The sequence below is a fragment of the Drosophila albomicans genome, chromosome X (assembly GCF_009650485.2).
Source record: "Drosophila albomicans strain 15112-1751.03 chromosome X, ASM965048v2, whole genome shotgun sequence".
Classification (NCBI taxonomy): Eukaryota; Metazoa; Arthropoda; class Insecta; order Diptera; family Drosophilidae; genus Drosophila; species Drosophila albomicans.
Genome location: NC_047627.2, coordinates 30,726,608 through 30,750,656, shown reverse-complemented (window position 1 = coordinate 30,750,656; position 24,049 = coordinate 30,726,608). Strand labels below are relative to the sequence as shown.

Sequence of the window (24,049 nt, the reverse complement as noted above, 5' to 3'; positions counted from 1 at the left end):
GATATAGCTAAACTAAATAAATAAATGATCCTATTATGAGAAAATTTCTGTTGCATACTTTTAGGTATGACATTTCATATGACAATTATATAAAAATAATCATAACTCGGCCGTATCCTGCCGCAGGATGTCAAGACATGTCTCGTTGGAATCGCAAGGACAAACTCTATCGATCTACATTGCATATTGAACAATCAAATTACATATTTACCTTTTTTGTCATTAAGAGGCCAAATAAAAATAAATGATTTTATAGTTTTTTATTATTATTTATTTTGTAATATCTGGGTGTTTATTTTTGTTTAAAAAATGCACACAAATAGAATATTATATATAATAATGCAATAATAATTAATTAAAATTGAAAAAAATCATAATTTAGCTTACTATTATTATTAAAATATTAATATTATGATTAATTTTTAATAAATTTAAACTGCAAAACAAAACACATTATTATACATATTGAGATGATTATAATTCATAAAAGCTATTTAAATGAAGCATACAAAGCAACAGTAGTCTTTAATTTATGCTGCATTTCATTTAAAAAATGTTATTCTTTAGTATATGAGCGATTTAAGGAGGATGAAAACTTGGAAATGGCAATGATAAATGTGTTCAGATGTGCAAAAGCTGGTGAAGGTCCTTTTTGTTGACTTACTATTCATCATTCATCATATAGTGCCGCCGATATCCAGCTTCTTTAGTAGAGGAAATCCTTAAATTAAATAGAAAAAGATACTTTCAGTTAATCAAATGGAAAAAAAGTAGTCATAAACTAATCGAAATCGATTGTCAACGTATAGAAAACTTGTCAATCAAGTATGACTTGAAAAAAACAAACACAGAATTCAGTTCACATTTTTCAATCAAGTAAGTCTGTCCAAAAGCCTAAATGAAAACATAACTCTGAATTGAAAAAAAAATATAAAGAATTATTTCGTTAAAGGCGTGACAATTCTGTAGTTTTGAACCAAAAGATGTCGCAAATCTCGCAACAGGAACTGCAAAGGCAGCTCTTCAAACTGGGCTGGACAATCGGACAACAGAAGCGAGAATCACGCCCCCTAAGTGAGGCGATTCCCATGCGTCTGCTGTCAATGAATGGCCAGAAGGAGGAATTCTTAGAGGACGAAGCACATGAGGCTCTGGACATTGACGATAAGAATGCATCGTCGACTAAAATAAAAAAGCCAAATACAAAGTTGTGAAATGAATTGGAGTACTCTCTTCTTGCATTTTGTGTATTCGTAACTAATATTCTGGTTCCAAAATGCATTAAAAATGTCCCAACAGCAGATTTGAAAAGGAAATCTAGTTATCGAAAGCTACTTTGCTACTTTTCATAAACATTCTTCTGTTTGTTGTTCCATACGTGAACCCAAAAACAACTCTAAATAGCTTAACTTTATTTACTCTTTACATATCGAACATCAAATTTGAAATGAAATCGCATAATAGGCGCAAGATAAGCATCAGGTGGATTGGGGCAAGTGGAAAAGGATTAATAAAATATCAGAAAAAAGCGACTTACAAACAAACACGGATTGAATTGAAATTGGCATTGGCCATAAAAGCTTTGTCGCTTCAAGACAGACAATAAAGGATGAATGGTATCGAGGATATAAATCAATGCTTGAGCATTGAGAATGTTACGAGTATAACAATAATACTTGTGCCATAAATGTGGCACAGTTCGATTCAATGACTGCAACTCCCAAGTGCTTTTGCTTTTTCTTTTGCTTTTGCAACAGAGTCGTGTCTCAAGCCATTGGCCATAACTTCTGGCTCTTGAGTCCTGCCTTCTGGCTTCTGGCTTCTGGCTGTTGCCCCCTGTTGGTCTATTTTCTTTTTATACCCGCTACCCATAGGGTAGAAGGGTATTATAACTTTGTGCCGGCAGGAAATGTATGTAACAGGTAGAAGGAGGCATCTCCGACCCTATAAAGTATATATATTCTTGATCAGCGTCAACAGCCGAGACGATATAGCCATGTCCGTCTGTCCGTCTGTGTGTCTGTGTGTCTGTCCGTCCGTCCGTATGAAACACTGGATCTCAGAGACTATAAGAGATAGAGCTATAATTTTTTTTCGACAGCATGTGTTATGTTTGCACGCAGATCAAGTTTGTTTCAAATTTTTGCCACGCCCACTTCCGCCCCCGCAAATCAAAAAAATCGAATAACAAGCGTAATTTTAAAGATAGAGTTGCGAATTTTGGTTTATACAATAATTACTATAGTAGTTATGATTCCTGGTTTGGTTGCGATCAGATAAAAATTGTGGAAGTTATTAAATAAATACTTTTATATGGGCAAAAACGCCTACTTACTAGGGGTCTGAGTTGTTTTGGCCGACAATCTGGTACATTGTGCCGTCTATGGTATATTTTGAATAGTGTACTATATCGATAACATATCAGTCGGTATATTTTTAGTATTTTTTAGTATTTTCGATATATTTTGAAAATGATACCGCAATATTTTGGCTTTATTAAATTTGGGTAGCGGGTATCTCACAGTCGAGCACACTCGACTGTAACTTTCTTACTTGTTTTTTTTTGTTTTCTTTTTGGGGTCATAAACAATCTGAGAAGGAGCGAACGGAATGGGCGCGTAAACTGCTGACAAGGCAAAGGCGAAACGGGAGCCATAAACCAGCCGAGCGATGCCACCGGGTTCAAGTGCATTGAATTTATGGCCACATTGCAACGACATCTAGGCAGGAGTTCCTTTTCCTTCCCCCCCCCCCCCCCCCACTTCAGTCCTGCTCCAGTTTCTTCTGCTAACATTCCCCTCCCTCCAGAGACTGTGTGACGCCTGACCGACCTTGAAGATGCCTGCAATACAAATCAAGCGAAGGTTGCAACTGCAACGTGCTGCAGTTAGTTGCAGTGGCAAAGTGCCGTATTGTTGCCCCAAATTAACTCCATATGCCAAAGGGATTACGGCTCTCAACACAAATGCATTATAATTGGACGCCTCTGTTTGGCAGCTGTGCTTAGTTTTTCCGCCGTCAACGAGTTCAGCTTTGCACAAAGCTTTCTAGCAAGTCCTTGACAAGGACTTGGGACTTTTGCATGTGTGTTGGCACTTTAACGAGCGCGTTATACACTGCAAGAAATCAGGGCAGCGCAAGATAATTATTGTTCTAGTTTTCATCAAATAAACTAGAAGTGAGTTTAACAGTCTATAACTTAAGCAGATGGTCAATCAACGAGCCAATCAACAAATTGTACAGTCAGTAAAAGTTCAATCGTGTATCATCAAACATTCAATCATTCAGCAAATTTATTAATATGTGAGTCTACCACAAAAACAGTCAATCAACTTATATGTGTATTAGTAGATTGGTCAATCACACAGAAAAGTAATCAATCAGTCAGTCATATAAGCTGTCAATCATTAAGATGAAAGCTAATTAGTGTCAAACAAACAATAAGGGTCAATCAGTCAGGTAGTCAATCAAAACCACTAAAGCAATTAACCAAGCAGTAAATTTATTTAAGCAAAACTGTATTAGACGATCGTTTATCAGTCAATCAATCTCAAAAACAATCAATCAGTGTCAAATAAACTATAAGTGTCAATCAGTCAGTCAGTCAATTAATTACTAAAGCAATCAACAAATAAATTTGCCTCTCAGTCAGTCGCAATAGCAATCAATCAGTTAATGTATCTATTAGTCAATCAACAAATCACTCATAAAAGTCTTTCAATCACAAACACAATCAACCAGTTGATATGTCTAGCAGTCAATCACTCACTTAAAAGCAAGCAGCTAGTTAATCATAAAAGCAATCAATTAAACATTTTTTATTCTTTTAACCCATGATCAATCATTGAGTCAATCAATGAAGGTTAATTGTATTACTATTTAGTGATCAGTCAGTCAATCAAGCATAAGTTGTCTTCAAATAAGTAATCAACCAATGAGCTAATTATGAGCTATTTTTCCATCAATCGAAGTTTATTTCTATAACTTAAGCAGATGGTCAATCAAAGGGCCAAATTGTACAGTCAGTAAAAACATTCAATCAGTCAAGCAATTTAGTTAATTCATCACTTCATCTTTCAACCAATATCGTTTAGATCAATTAATGACACTTGTAACGGCATTAAATTGAAATAAGTTATCTGATGTCATCAGCTTTTTTTCACTGCGAACAGAGCGTGTCCTGAATATTGGCTGAGTCACGCAGTCAAGTGAAGTGAAGAGCCGAAAAATGACAGCTAAAATATGAGTATGCTAATCTGCATTGCTATGCAAATGATAACTATTTAGATACCCAGTGATATTTCGCTATTCGCCATTTCGTATCTATGCAAATTTGTGCGCAGTTTGATTGACGTGGTCAGAGAAGGGAGACAAATATGTGAATTTGCATAAAATTGCACAGAGCAATTGTAGCTGTAGTAGTAGACAATCCTCCTCCCTAATCATTATTCTGCTCTGGGCAGTTTAGAGAAGTGGAGAGAAGAGGAGGGGAAGTGGGGAATGGAGATTGAGAGAACAACGTCTGCAAATGCTTAGCCTACTTTTTTGGGCATTTGGAGAATTTATGTGCTGCAGCTGGAAAAACTTAATTGCTTTTGGCTTTTGGGCTTCCATCATATTTTTAACAAGCATTGTTGGTTGTTGCTCCCCTCCAGCCCCATTCCCCTGTCCATGTTGTTGTTGTTGTTGCTACAGTTCGTGCTCGTGTTTGCTGCTGATTTTTCAATTTTCCTTGGCGCGCTTTTCTACGCTTCGTTTGCTTTCCCAGTGACGCTTGCTGTAGCTTCGTTAACTTTGATTTGTCCACTGAGAGACATTCAAATGAAATTTCACAGCTTCCCCCACATGCTCACACACACACACACAAACACAAACACAAATACAAATACAATCCTCGAGCATAAGGCAAGCATTTGTTATACCTTGTAAGTGGATGCAACAAAGTGTCGTTTAGCTGCATTTTCAACTACAAATTTGTTAAACTCGTTTCCTGGGATTATCCTATCAAACAAAACGAGGAAGGATATGTACTATATAGAGAAAGATATGCGATGATTATTTGAAGACAAAGTCTTGCTAGACTAACCGATACTTAGGAAAATCATAGAACATTTAAATAAATACAAAATAGATACTATATATCTTGAGAGAGAAAATAAGAACTAAGCAAGCACACAGAAAAAACAGTTATAAAATCATAATACTTAAAATTTTGGTCTAAAATGTTTGTCAAGAACATAATAATCTTAATTTTAGAAAATACTTGTTGATTTCAACAGCATTTAATATAAGATCCAAGTTTTTATTATTATTATTTTTTCAGAATTTATTCTTAAAGTGGCCTTGCTAGAAGAACACTGTTGTTAATACGAATAATACGAATCTTGATTTTATAACTTGGTACTTTTTTTTATTACGTATGCTCAATATAAAGTAATCCTTAAGAGAAAACAACATAACATCATCAGTGAAGTGGCCGTTAAGCGAGATATGAATATATTTAAAGTAAATAACAAATAAACGCAACAACTTTAATAGATGGCAATTACTATTAAATAAGGCAACAAAAAATGAAATACAAAGTTAAAAACTTTTAAAAAGATGTTCAATGTGAATTTAAGAACTTCCAAGTAAATGTGCACTTAAGTGCAAACAAATGAGAATAGAGAATGAAGATCGCTTTGAGGGACTTCAAAGTTCTACAAATTACAGGGTATACACAGTGTGTCATACACGCTGATGACAACAGTGCTGAGGGCAATCGACGGAAGCATTCGCTTGTCATCGCGTTGTCCCCGTGCAAGGACACACTCATAACTGCGCATTTGTCGAAGGTGGCCAGAAAGCTGAAGGAGGAGAATCGAGATGGAAGAGTGTATTTGGTTGGATGGCATGTTATGTCTATTTATATGCGAGTGTGTGTGTGTGGGGAATGTGGTGTGGTATCTTGGCTGCCACAGACAAAAGGAAAAAAACATGGAAAGTTTCAATGTTGCAGCGATCACTTTAATTGCTGCATTTTGTTTTGACAATAAACGTAAATTCGAAATGTTATACGAGCTTCGATTTATTATATAAGCACGCATGTGTGTGTGTATGTTAAATAAATTACACACACACACACGCTCGCACAATTGCACATCTATCAAATTAATGCAGAGTTCCATTACAAAAGAGAGAGGAGAATGGGATTTGACTTTTGTTTTAATAGTTTGTCCAGCTGATGGATTGCCTCCCTTTAGCTGGCTTTATTCTCAGCCACTGCAGTTACTCTTCTTCCTGTTTTGCATCTGCATGAATGATGGCAGACTCTATGTGTGTGTGTGTGTGTCTCTGTGTATGTGTGTGGCATGTGTGGCATGCAACGCGTGTGGATTTCAAGTGCAAACAAGCTTGAAGCTCGCTGCTGAATTTGATTAGCAGTCAGCAGCTTCGCATTGTTTGCCCACTGATTAATCACTCAAGTCGCTCGCACAACGCTAAACTTGGAGGTGCCGCAGCAAAATGTTTTACCCTCTGACACGCGCCCTTTTAGCCACTCCCCCTCCACCTTCCAAGTTTAGAGAGCTTGAACTTTGCTTCGATTTTTTCTGGCAGCTATTTGAAAACACTCGAGTTGTTTCGGTGTTAAAGTGAAATCCTTTTTGGAGAATCTCTGCTCAATCGATCCTCAAGAAAAACGAATCCAATTCAATCTATCTTAAGATTATAACCCAAGTTAAAGCTTTAATTTATAACTGCTTGTTGGAATAACCCTATTTAAACAATCAAAAATACCATTTCACATATGGGCAAATCCCAGAAACAGTCCACCAGCGACCAATTTTTAAATTTCACATTTTGTAATGTTTCTTTATATGTAACATCAAAGTAGATATCGAATTTTAAGAATTTAAAGCAAAAAAGAAATTTCGATCATTATATCACTAACTTTCAAATGACTTCTAAACCAATCACACGAAGAATTCCTAGTATTTCCTTTTTAATCTTGATCTCTAATGTGATGGTAATTAAATATTGTAAACAATTAAATATTAAAACGTAAATATTCAAAGTAAAATGCGTTTCTTATTTGGGAGTACGAAATTCATCACTAATAAAAATCTAAATTAATTTCTGAACTTTTAAAGATGAAAATCATGTTTGTTATTTGGGATAATCCTAACAATATTAATTGATAATTGGTTATAAACATTTGTTGCCGCCAAGATTAAAATGTTTAATGTAGAATAACATCGTTAGCATCTGTAAATTTACATTACTTCTTTATTTTATGTCAACTTTAACCAAATATCAATTGAATATAAAGCGTCTTTATGAAAGAAAAAGGCAACGAAATAACACGAAGTTTTTTAAGATCTCTCGCTCGTTTATATAAAATTGAAATAAAGACAATTTATAAACTTAGTATAAAAATAAAAGAGGAGTTTGTTTTTTAGCGATTTATAAAGTTGTGTAGCATTCTTGCGATATAATATAATATATCATAATTAAGTTCAATCTTCTAACATTCTTATATAATATTAATAAATTCTCTTCTCTGCTTGAAATAAATCTTAGATTGCATTTAAAATAATCAATTTACAAAGATTTTCTTTAATCTTGACTTCAATCCAAAGCGAAGCTAATAAAATTGGGTTATTAAATTCAACTAAGAGAATATCAAGAAAGCATTATATTAAACAAAATATTTTTCCCACCTTTATAAACTATTAAAGCTTCGTAGTGGATTTATTCATATAAGACTCGAAAGTTGTGGACCTAATTAATTTCGCAGCTATCGATACACTTATCGATAACACAATTGGCTTGCTTAATATGCTGGAGTTGGCTCCCCTGCTTAGACTAATAAATTGTCGATAAAAACAAAGCAAAGAGCTGTGTAGAACAAGTCAATTGTCGCATGGGAGAGCATAAATCAGTTGGTACACCTGCTAAATGGCAAAGCGAAGTTCCTCGAGGGGAGGGAGAAGAACATTGCTCAGAGTCGGAGCAATAATTATGCTCAGCAGATAGCAGACAGACAGACAGACGGACAGACAGACGGACAGAACGCAGGCAGGCGAGGCGATGTGCTGCAAGTGTCGCGTTTCCCAAGCAACGGAAACAGATTGAATGCGGATCTTCTGTGTTTTTTTGGTGACAAATGCAATAAAAACCCAAAAGCGACGCGTATCATTCCCATTGTCAGCCAAGAAGTGTGAGAGGGAGAGAGGAGGAAGAGGTGTATATAGTCGGACACTGTCGTGATGTTGGGCTTGTGCTTGGCTTGTTTGGTCTGCTGCCAAGTGGGCGGGTGTTTTTGGCGCAGTTTGATTAATGACAGCCATTGCGGCACTGAGTGATGAGCGGCTTTGACAGTGCGGAGCACGGCACAAGGGACCACAAGCGATGAAGGACGAAGGACGAAGGACCAACAACGGACATAGTACTACGAGTATGAGGGGAGACAGACCAGCATACAAACATACATCAGCGGAGACCCGAGAACAAGTCCAGGGCCACTTTCATGCTCATGGATGCCACTTTATTATAGTGCAGATGGCAAAACTAAGTTGCCGCTTTTACGGCCATCAAATGAAGCCATTTTAAACCACGTCGTGTGGCAAGAGCAAGCACGACTATAGCACACCCTGTACAAAGTAATGGGAATGGACAAACGGACTTATAGAAAAGTTTCGTCTCGTGTATAACAGTTGTAAAGCACAAATTACAGCTAATAAACGAAATAAATAATAGTACTAAAACAAGTATACTGCATTTAACTGTGATACATACGTATAACAGTTGTATAACAGTTTAATAAATCAGCTAATTAGCTGATGAGTTTAATATAGTGCAGATGGCAAAAGCGGACATTTAGAAAACCTTTCCTTTATGGTATAACAGTTTCATCAGAAAGTTGAAAGACACAAATGACAACCCATAACCGAAGTAAATATTTGTACAAATACGAGAATACTGCAGATAACTGTACTACATACGTATTACAACTGTATAACAGTTTAATAGAGCAGCTTATATGACACATCATATAACTAAGCATCAACTTAAGTTAACCGTATGTATATCAACTCATATGTATAACTGTTGTATAACACTTGTATGTCACTTTAATAAACGAGCTAACAAACAGACCTAGTATTCATAAAAAACTTTAAATAATTCGCATTGAATTGCATATAACACTTTTGAAACATTGTTTAGATGAACCTTAAAACATCTTAGCTAATGCAAGCTCATCCTTAAACTGTATTTGACTTGCTTAATGGTGTATAACAGATTGTAATACTCGCATAAAACAATGTATGGGCTAAATAATGGACAAACTGCCCTGCTAGTTAGATGAAACAATTTAAATTTGATTGCAGTGAAATATCAATTACTTCAAACAACATACTTAATGCCAGATGTTTTCTGCTTTCTGACGCCATTTAGGATTTGCGAAACTCTAAAACTATTCAAATGGCCATGAAGAGTTTAAGTGATTACTTTCAGAACAGAAGTATAACAGTTTATGAGCAAACTGCATTTATGTACAGGGTATCAAAAAGAGTACGAAAAGAAACAGAACTTGAAATCAATCAATGTGTCGGAGTGGGCAGAAGACAGAAGAAGAGCGACCGATGAAAAGGCAAAGGCGTCGAAGCGATGGGCGTGGCTGCAGCGGCGCCCCCGAACTGTCATCAATGTTTACGAGGGCTCATAATGACAACATTGCTCGCTTGACGCTGCAAGTGAGCTATGGCATAATCAAAAGACACGCAGCCTCATCAAGTTTTTTTTTTTTTTGTTCAATCCGGCATAACAAAGGAGTGGAAATGGTAGATACGAAAGACCCCAAAAAAATGAGAAGATTTGACGAGGATAGAGGGAGGAGGGATTCCTTAAAGGCAGGCAACAGAGTCAGTCGAACAATGCGTGAAAATAAAACGGGCGATAATGAGTGCGTGCTGAACGCTGACCCGCCGCCAGCTGGCCCATCCATAACAACAACAACAACAACAACAGCAACAATGGCCATGTGGAGTTGCAAAAAGGCAACAAGCCGCAGTCGCCATCGCTTTGGTCCCATCCATAAAGCGAACGAACCGAAAATTGAGCTGTCAAGGACAGCATCGACAGCCGCGACCATGAAAACCACGAAGAACATAAAGCAGCCTCCCCCCAAAGTCCAGGGGATTCAAGTTGCATTTGGACCATAAGCTCGACCACTTCAAATTGCGTTTTTCGAAATGTGAAAAACGTTTTTCTTTTCTTTGCCTGCCCCACCCACTTTTGCTTTTATCTTCCCCTCTGCTAACAATAGAAAACAGAAATAAACAATACAAAATTAAAACGCACGCGCTACTCATGGGAGAGTGGGAGAGTTAGGAACATACACTTAATTGGCAAGATGCTATAAAGAAATTTAACATTATTGAGTTAGCGAAAGGTCAAGCATTAAATGCGTTCAGTTCGACAGCTTATTAAATGTAGTGAAAGAAAGCTAGACACTTGATTATATGAAAGATTAAAGATTAATGACATCAACGTAACGATTCATATGAAGAACACATGTCATATTTCATTACAAATTAATGAGAGTTACATATATGCGTATTACAAAAATGTAAATAGTGTTTCAATTCAAAGAACCTATTGTAAATACTCTCCATATGTGAAAGTCTTATTTCATTTTCGTCCTTTATACAATTGAATTTTTATCGCAAAATATATATCACATAAATATTAATAAAAGTATTGTAAAACTCACCCGTCAATTCAGCCAGTTGTTTCCTCGGCCATGTTCAAATTTCACGCGCCATGTTGAGCTCACGCATAGCGTTGCCAGACTTTGTGCGTTCACAAACTTGTTAACAGAAGTGCTCCACACTTGCAGAAGACATTGACAACAGCTGCACTCCACCGCTGTTAAATGAGCAAACTTTTTGATGATGATGGCACCACAAAATGACGACGCTTACTGAAATTCATTTTTATATGCACAATTTTAATAAAAAAAAAATAGTTATAATTAAGTTTGTTTATAAGTAGGTGTAGTGCTTGCACACACAAATGCACACACACACACTACTACATAAAGTCATCAGATTCGTTGCCGGCATCGTAGTTGGTGCGCATGTTTTCTGTTTTCTGCAATGATGCATAACTGCGCAGCTCCGCCTCCAGTTCGCGCTGCTTGGCCGCTTCCTTCTCCTGTTCGCGCTTCTCGCGCTGCACCCGCTTCTGATCCTGTCGCTCGGCAGCGTCGCGTGTCTCGCGCTGTCCGCGAAAATCGGGATGCTCCTCCTCGGTCTTGGTTTTATTTAAGCGATTCACAATCTCATTAACCCGCTTCTCCAGCCGTATCTTGCGCACCGCTTTCTCATCGTGATAGGCCACCTGGCCGGGCTCCATGTCGGGAGTCTTCTTCAGGTTCTCCCACATGGTATAAACAATTTCCAAATTGTTTACCTTGTTGCCCTGAATGCTGTTCGCCTTGCACAGTTGTGCAGCATCCACCAGCACATCGCTGGGTATATCGTCGATGGTCTGTCCCTTGCGGAGACGCAAATAGACGTGAGCCGACGACAAATTGTGCACATGGAACCACACATCTTCCGGCCAGCCCCAGCGGATCAGTTCCTCGTTCTCGTGCTTGTCGCGACCCATGTACAACATGGCCGCCGGCTGCACTAGATTGCTCTTGAAGTAGAAAACCATTTTGTGATTTGTTTGGCTTGTGATCGCTTACGGACGAAACGTGTGTTTGACAAACTTATTTCCAATTGTATTCCCAATTGAATTTTATGTGCTCGCTTGCCGCTCAAATATAATTTTTTACTACAACTTGACATATGCTGCTAACAGCGGCATGCAGTGGAGCTTATGTTAAAGCTATTTTATTTGCCCGGGGTGTGACCACAAGCAACATTGCCAAAATATACGCATTAACGCACCTGGTATATACTAAACACACAGAAAGCACTAGGGCTGCCAACTGGTTACACTTCATGTGGTATATTTACGTGTGTAAAAAAGCGCGGCATTTCAAAAAGCTTTTCATTTCAGCATTGGTTTTTTAATCCTCAATGTATACAACTTATCGGTTTACTAAGCTGTATTTCAGTACTTCAAATTATTTATTTTTGTATTTCATAATTTTAAATCATGCACCTGCTTGTCATGCAGTTTCTTACTCGAAGTTGGCTGCGTTGGCAAAAAAGTTAGATAACATTACAGAGCGCTGCGTTGGCAAGAAAGTTAGATAACATTATAGAGCGCTGTTAATGTGACGAAATGTAAGAAATGCTTAACGACTTTTTGATTCGAATATAATCTCTGTCATAGCAAAAATGATTGATAAGGCCAAGAATTTCCAATAGTCGCGTCAGCAAATTTTGTTTCGTCATGCCTAATCTCAGATTGTAGACGTCAGACTAATTACCATATTCTCGATCTTTCAGGCGTCAAAAATTATAATGTACATATGTACTATCAATGCATTTATTTGTTGCTCAATGAATTTGTATTTTTGTCAATTAGTTTGTCTGCTCAAAAAAAAAAACGAAAAAAAAGAAAAAACAAAGGTCTTAAGGTTGCGTCGCCTGTTGATAATTTGCAAAAAGCGAATTGAATTAAAATTGATCACTTTACAGCTAGCGATTTGTTTTGTATTTCATAATTGATGAAATAGCCTAGAAACAAATGGAAAGGTGAACCAATGCGATTGCAAATAATAAATGAGAAGGCAATGAACTGTTCTCATATTTTATTCCCCTTCTGTTTTCTCAAATTTCAAAATAAGTCCAAAACAAAGATGAAATGTAAATGGCAAATCAGGTTTTGCCGCCTGGCGTGTGATTTTGTCTGTAAGTTCAATTGCTATAAATCAGTTAGGAGAAGTGTGTGCTTGTCACGAATAAATCAAATTCACTGGTGACGTTATTATTATCGGGAACTTTGCCCCAGACAACACTCGCCCATGAGCGCTTATCGTGCCGTTGTTTGTTGTTCAATTAATTCTCTATTTGTCGCGCTATAATTTAATAATTTGCTGCAAAACACACAAAAGCATACACCCCAAGGGCGGGGGGAAAAAACTTAATTAAATCTATTTTTATACACAGAGATGTTTATGTATTTATATGTCGCTAATTTAGCTGTACCAATTGAGTTCTTGCTCCGGTTAATTACTTAAATTAAGTTGCGAATTAACAGCACACGAACGAAATAAATGAGCATTCCTCATGAAAGCGTCGTGAATTTGTTTATATCGCTGCATGGCTCACAACACCTGATAACCACTCCGTCTGTCCGTCCGTCCGTCCGTCTGTCCGTCCGTCTGTCTGTCCGCTTGTTTCAGCTGCCCTGGAGGTGTCGTTTATTCTATTGAAATTCCAAACCGATATCGCTCGAGCGTACAACATAATTTATGCCACTCTTCCGCAGGTTGAAAATTAATCCCAGAGTGAGAGAGCAATATACTTAGTATCTCCACTAAGAGCAAGAGAGAGAGACAGAGGGAGAGAGAGAGGCAGCAAGCGAGCGCTCTTCACCTGATAAAACACACAATGAACATTCTTGGCCTTCTTGGCTTTTGGCCAGTTGCAAAAATCAAAGCGAGATACATATAAAAATACTCTACTCCGTGAATTAATAATAGAGTCTTAAAGTTCAACTGACTAGTTAGTTAATTATTAATGTTTAAGCAGATCCAGATGAATGGCATTAACCTTTTTGAGTCACAGTTATCTCCTCAATAAATTCCTCAATTCTCTGGCGTAGTTTCTTCACACACTCAAATGTTGTGATAGAGCATCAATAAAGCGATTATTGTGGCATATAAAAAACCTAATTATATACTGTATTCGTTTGTATACATCTAAAATTAAATTGCACTAGTTTTATCAGCTAATTTTGATACTAAATTGCAAGCACTTTGTGTGCATCAACAAATTGATTTCTCTCTTATTACGTTTATTGCTTTTTGCAGTAATGTTCAAGTGTAGATTTAATGCATATTGTTTTGCAATTTAAACTTTAAATTCGCTTTTATTGAGCTGGCTATGAAGAGGATTGATTTGTTAGAGAAAATATATAAGCGTTCAAAATTTAGCCATATATGTGGGTCAAAATATGCCAAAGCAGTTAAGACAACTTCTACAATTTATGCAATTGCACTTTAATTATCTGGAATCATAAATACTATAGTTGTTATTGTTTGTACCGAAATTCTAACTTAAAAATTCCGCTCGTTATTCGATTTTTATCGATTTGGAGTGGCGGAAGTAGGCGTGGCAAAAAGTTGAAACTAACTTAACTTGCGTGCAAACATTACAAGTACTGTCGAACAAAATTATAGCACTATCTCTTATAGTCTCTGAGATCTAGGTATTCAAACGGGCGGACAGACAGACAGACAGACATGGCTATATACTTTATAAGGTCGGAGATGCCTTTTGCCTGTTACATACATTTTCCGCAGTCGCAAAGTTGTAATACACTTTTTATGGGGTATAAAAAGAATATAAAATATATGAACATAATTCAATAAAAATAAAATTTAAACACTCAGCTTTTAACAACAAACTGCTTAACGAAAGAACTTGTTAGTTGAATTGAACATTCCCTCAAAAGAATATTCAGTAAAAAACAATATTTGTTTTAATACAAGATATATTGTTCATTAATAATTACTTTGAAGACAAGAATCAATGAAATTCAATTCATGAAATTGTCGCCAACTTCGAATTCCCCATAGGCAAGTCGAACTGTTTACATACATAACATACATATGTATATATTGTATATCTAATTTCTAGACTGTTTTGCGATATGCAGTAAACAAACTAACAAATTGGTAATAGCCTAATGGCAAAGAAAGAGCAAGAGCACACACACAAAAACACTCAGAAAAAGAGACAAGTTCGTTGTCAATGTCGTTCGTTCGTTGACGCCAGCAGCAGGTTGCGACGAGTTGCGGTTTTTGAGGTAAAAACAGAGAGAGAAGAGTGAATGGGAGAGTGCGAAAGAGAGAGCAAGAGAGCAAAAGAGAGAGAGAGAGTGAACAGATGAGGTAGAGAATGGGAATGCAGTTGATGGTCGCGTGGCAACACAATCAACAAACGTATCAACAAATATCAGCAATGGGTGCAACTTCCGAGCACAATAATGCATAACAACAACAGCAACAACGGTGCGTATACGTAATGCTAGACGTGAAACACATTTTATATATGAAATGAATTGCAAATAATAACACAATAATAAAAGCACAAATACGCAATCGAAAGTTCAACAAGAATCTGCTGCTGCTGCTGTTGTTGCTGCTTCTAGTGGTAGCAACTGTTGCTGCTGTGGCTGTGGCTGTGGCTGGGAGAGACAACAACTGTTTCAGTTGCCGTGCAAACGTTGCGGCAAACGGTCGCGTTTTTTAGAACTCGCCCAAAACAGTTATAAATAACGAAATATAAATATAGTAGTAAAAAATCAAACAAAAAACAAAAAACGTTCATAACAATAATTCTACAACGTTAATAGTTAATTTTTTGTTTAGTGTTCGTGTGTGTGTATTTGTGGTTGAAGAGGCTCGTCAGGCGTTGGACGCGGAGTGCCGTCGTCTAATCGATAGCCAAATCAATAGCACGCCTCGAGCAAATGTACAAAAAAGAACAAGCGAAGAACAAATAAACATTTCAAGACCTTTGCCAAACTGATAACTGGCATCGAAAACCCTAGAGTCATCGCACGATACTCTCTTCACTCTCTCTCTCTCTCACTCTCTGCGAGTGTTGGGCTTCTCAAGGGAGTTACGACGCTTCTAGTTGCAAAAAGTTTAGCCAAGGCTACGCATTGAGAGGCGGCCCAAATGCTGCTGCTTCTGCTGCTGCGACGGGTTATGAAATTGATACCGCGCTCCAATATATGATTGAAATGCGCGGAAGTTTCCACTTGTCTTTGTCAATTAGACAAGTGTGCACAACGTGCTCGGACGAACACTACAAAGCTGCCTGCTAACACGCAACATTGCCACAGTCGTGCCCCAGACAGACAACAGCAACGTTAAATCGATATATGTACAACTAAATTCACTCCTTAATAATTGCAAATTGATTAAGGATCTCAACACACACACACATCGAGACAATATGACGCAGGAGCAGGAGCAATTGATGCCGCCACCGCCGGCTTATCAGCCAGGCATGTCCATCATATCGAAGGACATTGAAAAGCAGCAGCTGCAACAACAGGAGAAGGAGAACAAGGAGAATAATAACAACAGCAATACAAAGAAGAACAACAAAAAGAGTGGTCGCAAAGAAAGCCTGCTGCCGTTGGGTGAACGCCATTTGGCCGTGTTGCGCCAGGAGCTGATGGTGCTGCTCGGAAATACCGGAGTTCTCGGATCCGGCATGGTTGTCAGCATGCCCTCGGTGACCCTCAACCAGCTGACAGACCCCACGCAGCCCTTCTTCTTAGACAAGGATGAGGCCAGTTGGTTTGGTGAGTAGCAGAGCTTTGATCGCACTTCAAGGTGTCCTCAGCCGTACATTAGCACTGATTTGGAAGTATCTTAGGAGGTCCTCAACCGTACCTTAGCATTGGCTAGCTCTTACTTCATTAGTAACTCAGTTGCACATTTACTGCTTCTGTGTTTGTGGTCGAGATGCAATCGTATCTCATCAATGCCTTGCTCTATACTTAAAAGGTTCTTAACCGTACCTTAGCAGTGATTTGGTAGTACCTTAGAAGGTCCTCAACCGTACCTTAGCATTGGCTAGCTCCTACTTCATCAGTAACTCAACTACACATTTACTGCTTCTGAGTTTGTGGTCGAGATGTAAACGTATCTCATCGATACCTTGGTCGTATCTTAACACGTCCTCAGCCGTGCCTTAGGAGGTCCTCAAACGTACTCCGGCAGTGCCTAGTTAAAATACTTCATCAGCAAGTCAGCCGTTTGTTTGCTGTTTCCGATATTATGGCTGATATACAAACGTATCTCATCAATGCCTTGCTCTATCCTTAAAAGGTTCTTAATCGTACCATAGCAGTGATTTGGTAGTACCTTAGAAGGTCCTCAACCGTACTTTTAAGTGAAATACTTCATCAGTAACTCAGCTACACATTTACTGCTTCTGAGTTTGTGGTCGAGATGCAAACGTATCTCATCAATGCCTTGCTCTATCCTTAAAAGGTTCTTAACCGTACCTTAACAGTGATTTGGTAGTACCTTAGAAGGTCCTCAACCGTACTTTACCAGTGCCTAAGTGAAATAATTCACCAGTTACTTACTTACTGCTGTTTCTGAGTTTGTAGTCGAGATGCAAGCCTATTTCGTCAAAGCCTTGTTCTATCCCTAAGAAATGCTCAATCTCAAAGGTTTAGCACCCTCTGAAGTACCTCAGAATATCCTCAACCGTACCTTAGCACTCCCTAAGGAGTAACTCAGATGATCATCAATCCCACTCTAGGACAACAACAATAATTCATAATTTAGCCGCACATTTTCTGTTGCCAAGCTAGTAGTCAGTGAGTGTCTTGGTAGTACCTCAGGAATTCCTCTGCCTTACCTTAGCAGTGCCTTGGTAATAGGAAGGTAATCCAAAGGTCCACCTTCCACTTCCTTCTTAACCAAATTCTTAGAGTTATCTTTAAGCAAAGGTAGCCTAGTTTTTGCTACTTCTATAGCATTTACTTTATTCTCAACTCAAAACTAAAAGAGAACCCCCCGCATGGATTACTCGATTCGGCTAGTGCTGACCTTGTCAGTGCGACCTTTTGGCGTCGATAGCGGGTGCTGCTTGAAAAGTGCGGAATTCCTTGCGAGTGAGCTGCCTTCTTGTGAGATGATAAATGCTGATCCAACAGCTGACACACTCGAAGCGAATTGATAAGGCGCCAGCGGCAGTGGCACAAGTAGAAGTAGAAGCAGAAGTGGAGCTGCCGCCTCAAGCGAAATGTCTGTTGACGCAGTTGACGCACAAAGATTAGGCACAAAGACTTTGTGCCATTCGATTACAATCTGGCAATTTGTTGTGTGCGCTGTAGAACAAGGCTAAAGAGCTCTTCACCAACAAAAATAAAATAAAAAAGTCAATCAGCAAAAATTACGAGCAGTAAAAACTTCCTACTGATAAACGTAGCAAAGGAACTGACAATTTTTCCCTCGCTAATTAATCCATTTTGCTTGCATTCTCCACATTCCACAGCTTCCTTTCAGAATATTGCCTGTCCGCTGGGCGGACTTTTGGTGAGCTTCTTTCTGGATCGCATTGGACGCAAACGCACAATTCTATTGACGAATCTGATGGGTCTCATTGGCTGGATACTGCTAGCGACAAGTTTTCTGCACGACAGTCACAATTATATCTACGCTCAGATGTTGGTGGGACGCGCCTTTGGAGGCATTATGATTGGCATGTTTGTCTCCCCCGTTGGCGTCTATTCCGCCGAGATTAGTTTACCGCGCATTCGAGGACGTCTCATATTGGGCACCTCGATAGGCTTGGCCTCGGGCATTCTGCTGATGTATTTGCTTGGCTTTTTCATACGTCACAATTTCGTGCTGATTAGTTGCATTAGTTGCGCTTATCAGTTGGTCGCTATTCTGCTGGTGATGCCCATGCCGGAGTCGCCCAGTTGGTTGCTCCAGAAGGGCAAGAACGAAAAGGCACGCCGCTCCCTGCGCTACTTCCGTGGACTGCGACGCAAAGGTGAGTTTTATTTTGTAGCTTTCTTTATGTTTATAGCTGACTTTTCAATCATCCTTTCCCATTCGTTTCCGATTCAATTATGTTATTAGAATTCCTTCCCTTACTTTTAACTTTGGGTTAGGAAGAATAGAACACTGAAAGTGAACTTCCAGAACAGTTCCACAGTTTCTGTCAGGGTTTGTTTCTTGTTGCCTTCGATGGACTAATTTTCCTGTCCAAAGAATAAAATATAATAGAATAGAAGTGAACTTCCAGAACAGTTCCTCAGTTTGTTGCAGACTTTGTTTCCTAACATACTCAGAGACTATTCTGTTCCCTTCGATCGACTTCTCTTCCTTTCATTACCTTAGTTTCCAAAGTATTGACAACTCTTCCAGCGAAACGGAATCGAACCCCTAACTTTCTTCCGACCTTTTTCTCATTCTCGCATTCGCTGTTAATACATTCTTTCATTCCTTGCGCTATCTCTATAACAAAACCCTAACTCCCTTCCTTTGCAGGCGAAGACTGCGTGCCGGAATTCGAGGCTGAGCTCACCCAGATGAAGATGACAGCGGACAACAGTCGGGCGACAGCAGCCAGCGAGTCCATAGGCCAAGCTATTCGTCGCCCCGAAGTCTACAAGCCACTGTTCATGATGACCGGTTTCTTTGGCTTCCAGCAGGCTTGCGGCGTTGTTGTGATCATTGTGTATGCGGTGCAGATAGCCCAACACGCTGGCGTCTCCATCGATCCGGTGCTCGTGGCCGTCATGCTGGGCGTGGCACGCATCATTACCACCTTCTTTATGACCTCCATTTTCGAGAAATGGGGTCGTCGTCCCTCGGGTATCTTCTCCGCCAGTGGCATGGCTGTTTGCATGTTGCTGCTGGCCTGTGGCGGTTGGTTCCCCGACACCATGGGCACTTGGAAGTGGCTGCCAGTGTTTTGCATTGTCGCACACATTGTGTTCTCCACGATGGGTATGCTGACGCTGCCGTTCATCATGATATCCGAGGTGTTTCCACAGAGCGTTCGAGGAAGTGCCTCGGGCATTTCGGTGTTCTTTGGCATGATCTTGGCGTTCGTGATGCTCAAAATCTATCCGAACATGATGGCTTGGTTGGGTGTCGCCAATCTCTTTGCCTTCTATGCCTTCGTCTCGTTCTTGGCCGCCGCTTTCATCTATAGCTTTGTTCCGGAGACCAAGGGACGCACCTTGGTCGAGATTGAGGAACACTGGCGCATGGGCAGGCGGGGACGAAGGGAGGCGCGTGCCTCGGCGGCGGCTGCTATGAGCAGTCTAAATCTAAAGGAGGTCGAGCTGAAAGAGATCTTCCTCAAGAAATAAGTGAGCGTAGCGCACGAATGCTATCTGTGATGTGTTAAGTACTTAGCCTTAGCCAAATGGAATGCGGCATTTTCTATGGCAAAAAAAAAAACTATATAAAAATACTATAATCAAATTAACAAGCTAAATAAATACAAATAAAGAAAAAAAAAAAAACAATACCTATAAACAAACTTAAGAGCAAATGTGTTTAACTGGAACATGCTTGGGATAGGGAAGCTATTGAATCAAGCTGGAGGAGGAAAAAGTGTTAATTTCCAAGTGAACTGAGAGACTAGAGACAGAATTTCTCTTTCATAAGACTTAAGAGAGAATTTGATGACGAATTAGATGATAAGAAGAATCAACCAACAAACGAACGAGTTTTTTCTCAAAGAATTTTTGAACTTCTCAAGCAGAAATTAAAAAATGTACATAAATATAACATAAGGCAGCATCTTTATGACGACAACTGCTTTAGATTCTCTGAAAATTAGCATTAAATAAAAATTACATTTATGCAAAATCATTTCACAACATATATAATAAAATTCTTATATATTTAGAAATATAAAAATGCCAAAAACTTGAAAGTTTGTTTAAAATATTCTGCATGAAAGGGAAGAGCGAACTTCTGACGAAATCAATTTAAAGATAAGATAAAGATGTGATTAAGAAAACCAAAAAACGGTTCTCGAAATTTTTGGGAAATTAAATCATTATGCAAATAACTAAAAATAGCATGAACAGTTGAGTAAAGAAGTGATTAATAATCGCTGGTAATTTCATAAAATTGTCTTTCACTTGACACTTCTGTTACAAGAATTATATGGAAACCGAATCGTGAGTAAAGTCATTTGAAGTTCAGCGTTGACCATAAGCAATTAGCCATTCGAAACTGAAGCCCTGAGTCAGCTGATCTACTCTATTACTATATAGTAGAAGGTTGAGTCAGCATTCGACCCACTTACGGCTCAAATGCAACTGCGCATCAGTGAATGTCATCGATAAGAGGAGGGACAATTAATGTAATAAGGCGGAGAGATAGCATAGGAGAACGTCAGAATGAAAAGCGAAGAGCGAAGAGCGAATGAGTGATTGGAATTATTCATCAACTGAGATCAGAGACTTGAAAGCTTTTAAGTTGGATTCCACTGATAGCAATTGTCGCCGATCTGTGCCACATACGAGTATCAACCACATTGTGTGTTGCGAAAAGACCGGATTTAACCGCTCCGTACACACAAAGAAAACATTCAATCATTTTGCTGCTTTCACATGCTGCCCATATCAGAGAGGCAGCTTCATGATTAGCCAATAATTATAGACAAAAAAATAGAAATTCCCAAGGTGTCGCCTTTTTTTTACGACTATCACGAAGTGTGAATACCCTGTGCGCCACCTTGAAAAGGGGAATTACTTTGCCTAAGCCAAGCTTTAAATCACGTCACATTTATGTTATGACGTTGTCTGTTAAGAGTGGAGCTACTGTTAACCCATCACTTAACAGTCGCTTGTTATGTTATGACGTCGTCTGTTAACAGTTGAGCTTAAATGGTGTATGGCCGCTGTTAACGCATCACTTAACAGTCGCTCCCCTTGCGCTACCGCTGTTATCTAACATTGCATTCGCAGTGGAGTGAGAGAGGCTGCTGATTGTTTGACCAATTAAAACAGCTTTGCAATTACAATGATAAATATAGTCATTAAGCAAACACTATAAATTAGTTATAACAAGCTTGAGGCACTGAATGTGCTTCCAAATATACATATATATAGTTTTTTTTTTGTTTTTGTAATAAGATAAGTGGCATTTATTTAATGGCCCGAAGGGCAAAACGAGCCCACCAAAGTCGCAATGATTTTCACAGCTGACGATTTGACGCAACTGGGAACATGTAATAAACCGTTAATAACGAACAGAGCACTGCCAACAACAAACAAAACAGCGCTAATTGAATTTGATTGAAAAACGTGCGCCATTTATCAGCTATCAGTTAATCAAATTGGCTATCAGGCGAAATGCGAATGTGAATGCGACAAATGCGATGACATGAACACAGCATGAAGAGGCGAGGCAGCGTCGTCGGCACTCGAGCGCTTTGTTTACCACTCGACTAAACTAGTACTACTACGAACACTGATAATCACACATACTCAAAAGCACACGCATACATGCATACATACATACTGTCAGTTACCCCACAAAAGGGATTAGATTGGAGGAGCGACTCTCACAGCGCACTGGGGAGTGTATTGCACTTACCAATGACCAAGCAATGCATAATAAATACTTGACGAATCGTGATGTAATGCTAAAATGCCGCTTCCACTTAATAAATTCACGATAAAGTCACACAATTTCTCACATTAACTTATTTTTGTTGAATTGCTGCAAAAAACACGCCCGCCAAAAACTATTTTCGTATTCGCTAGCTTTAGAGGTGGAAAAACATCGATGATGCACTATCGATGCTTCGATGAATTTGAATATTATTGTAACAACAAACATTGCAGTTTTACTTTGCATTTCATTATAAAATTTTTGTATAAATAATAGTAGTAAATGAATTTAAACTATTTTGCAAACCATCGACGTAGCATTTGATGATGGTCAAAAATATCGAAATCGATGTTGCGATCGATGATTCTCCACCTCTAGCTTTGCATGCAAATGGCGTGCCATTCGAGTGACATAGCAACCAGCTATTTTTGGGGAAGTAATAACATCTTTTGGCGTTGCCAACTGCATTTTGAATTTTAAATATTTTCGTTTATTTGTTCTTATCTTGGTTTAATGTGACGTCTTAGTACAACAATTAGCTGCTATTAATTTATGTATATATACGTTTTTGTCAATTTATATATATATAGATACACATGTACGCATATGTATTTATATTGATTTGTATAAACGAATTAAAATTCAAGTTGTTCTTTCATTTTCATATATGTATGTATATATATATTTGTTTTATATTTATATGCATGCATGTATAATACGCGTAATGTAAACTACCAACATTACAAGATGTCATGGTGTTTCTTTTATGTGTGTGTGTGTGTGTGTGTAGTGTAGTTTATCGCTTTTTCTATTTATGCGTTTGTAATTTCAATTTCGTTCATAAAAAAAAATGCGGCGCGCGATTATTTTTTACTTAACATTGTTTTTTTCGTTTTTTTTTTTGTATTCTTGTATACGTATGTTATATAGTTACATATATAATTTATTTTTTGTTTTCGTTTTTTTGGGGTTTTTCTATTTGGGTTCTGTTGAATATATTTCCTTAAGTTGTTGCCTTTTTATACGTTACTTGTTTGTTTTTTGTTGTTCCTTTATTTAATGTAATCATTTATGTATTTACGTAGTATATTGCTTATCTTTCGATTTATAGACCTTCTTTGCATTTACTTGTTGCTGCCATTAATTAATCTTTTATCATTTGGTTTTATCTACTTTATCTTGTTGTTGTTGTTGTTTGGTGTTTTCATTATTTTTTATTTTATTTTTTAAAAATCTCTCAAAGGGCAGTTCACGTTCCGCACTCAAATTATCTGAAAGCAGTTTGAGGGGTTTTTGTTTTGTTTTGTTTTGTTTATTTCATCTTTATCTTCATTTCATTTTTTTATGTGTTTCTCTTTCTCATATATTGTATGTAGTACCGTTACAATTTCTAAGCCAAAAAAAAAAGATCTTCATTTAGTTGATGTATATATAGTTTCATTATACGTATGTACTCCATGTGTGTGTGTATATATATAGTTATATATAAAATTTCGGTCTATACTTGAGTCGTATATATATATATATAGTATATATGTTGTGTATATATATATAGTATATAAGATGAACGCATGGAATATGCTTATACAAGTTCTGGAGCAGAAGAAGAAGAAATGAATGTTATCGAAATTACGAATATATATATATAATATAATATGTATGTGTATATAAACCGATTTGGATAGAATTAGCGCCTTGACCTCTTGACTTGATTTATCGACCGTTATCAGCTATAGACAACACTACATTTTTTGT

The 24,049-nt window shown here is 38.0% G+C and overlaps 2 protein-coding genes and 1 non-coding gene across 3 annotated transcripts; 1 reads left to right on the top strand and 2 right to left on the bottom strand.

Moving 5' to 3' along the window:
- Window positions 1-524: 524 nt before the first annotated feature.
- Window positions 525-22,501, bottom strand: LOC117570399 (uncharacterized). The gene is made up of 3 exons (XR_004572354.2): window positions 22,277-22,501; window positions 10,757-10,966; window positions 525-721 (listed from the first exon to the last, which is right to left on the bottom strand). It is a non-coding gene; the product is annotated as an uncharacterized LOC117570399 (transcript).
- Window positions 10,977-11,880, bottom strand: LOC127564988 (coiled-coil domain-containing protein 25). Its single transcript, XM_052008560.1, has one exon. It carries the CDS (start codon window positions 11,704-11,706, stop codon window positions 11,077-11,079), a length of 630 nt encoding a protein of 209 aa, XP_051864520.1. The 5' UTR covers window positions 11,707-11,880; the 3' UTR covers window positions 10,977-11,076.
- LOC117570390 (facilitated trehalose transporter Tret1-2 homolog) lies at window positions 15,547-20,187 on the top strand. Its single transcript, XM_034252009.2, has 3 exons — window positions 15,547-16,488; window positions 18,198-18,701; window positions 19,202-20,187. The coding sequence occupies exons 1-3, from the start codon at window positions 16,134-16,136 to the stop codon at window positions 20,029-20,031; spliced, it is 1,689 nt and encodes a 562-aa protein (XP_034107900.1). The 5' UTR covers window positions 15,547-16,133; the 3' UTR covers window positions 20,032-20,187.
- Window positions 22,502-24,049: the final 1,548 nt, after the last annotated feature.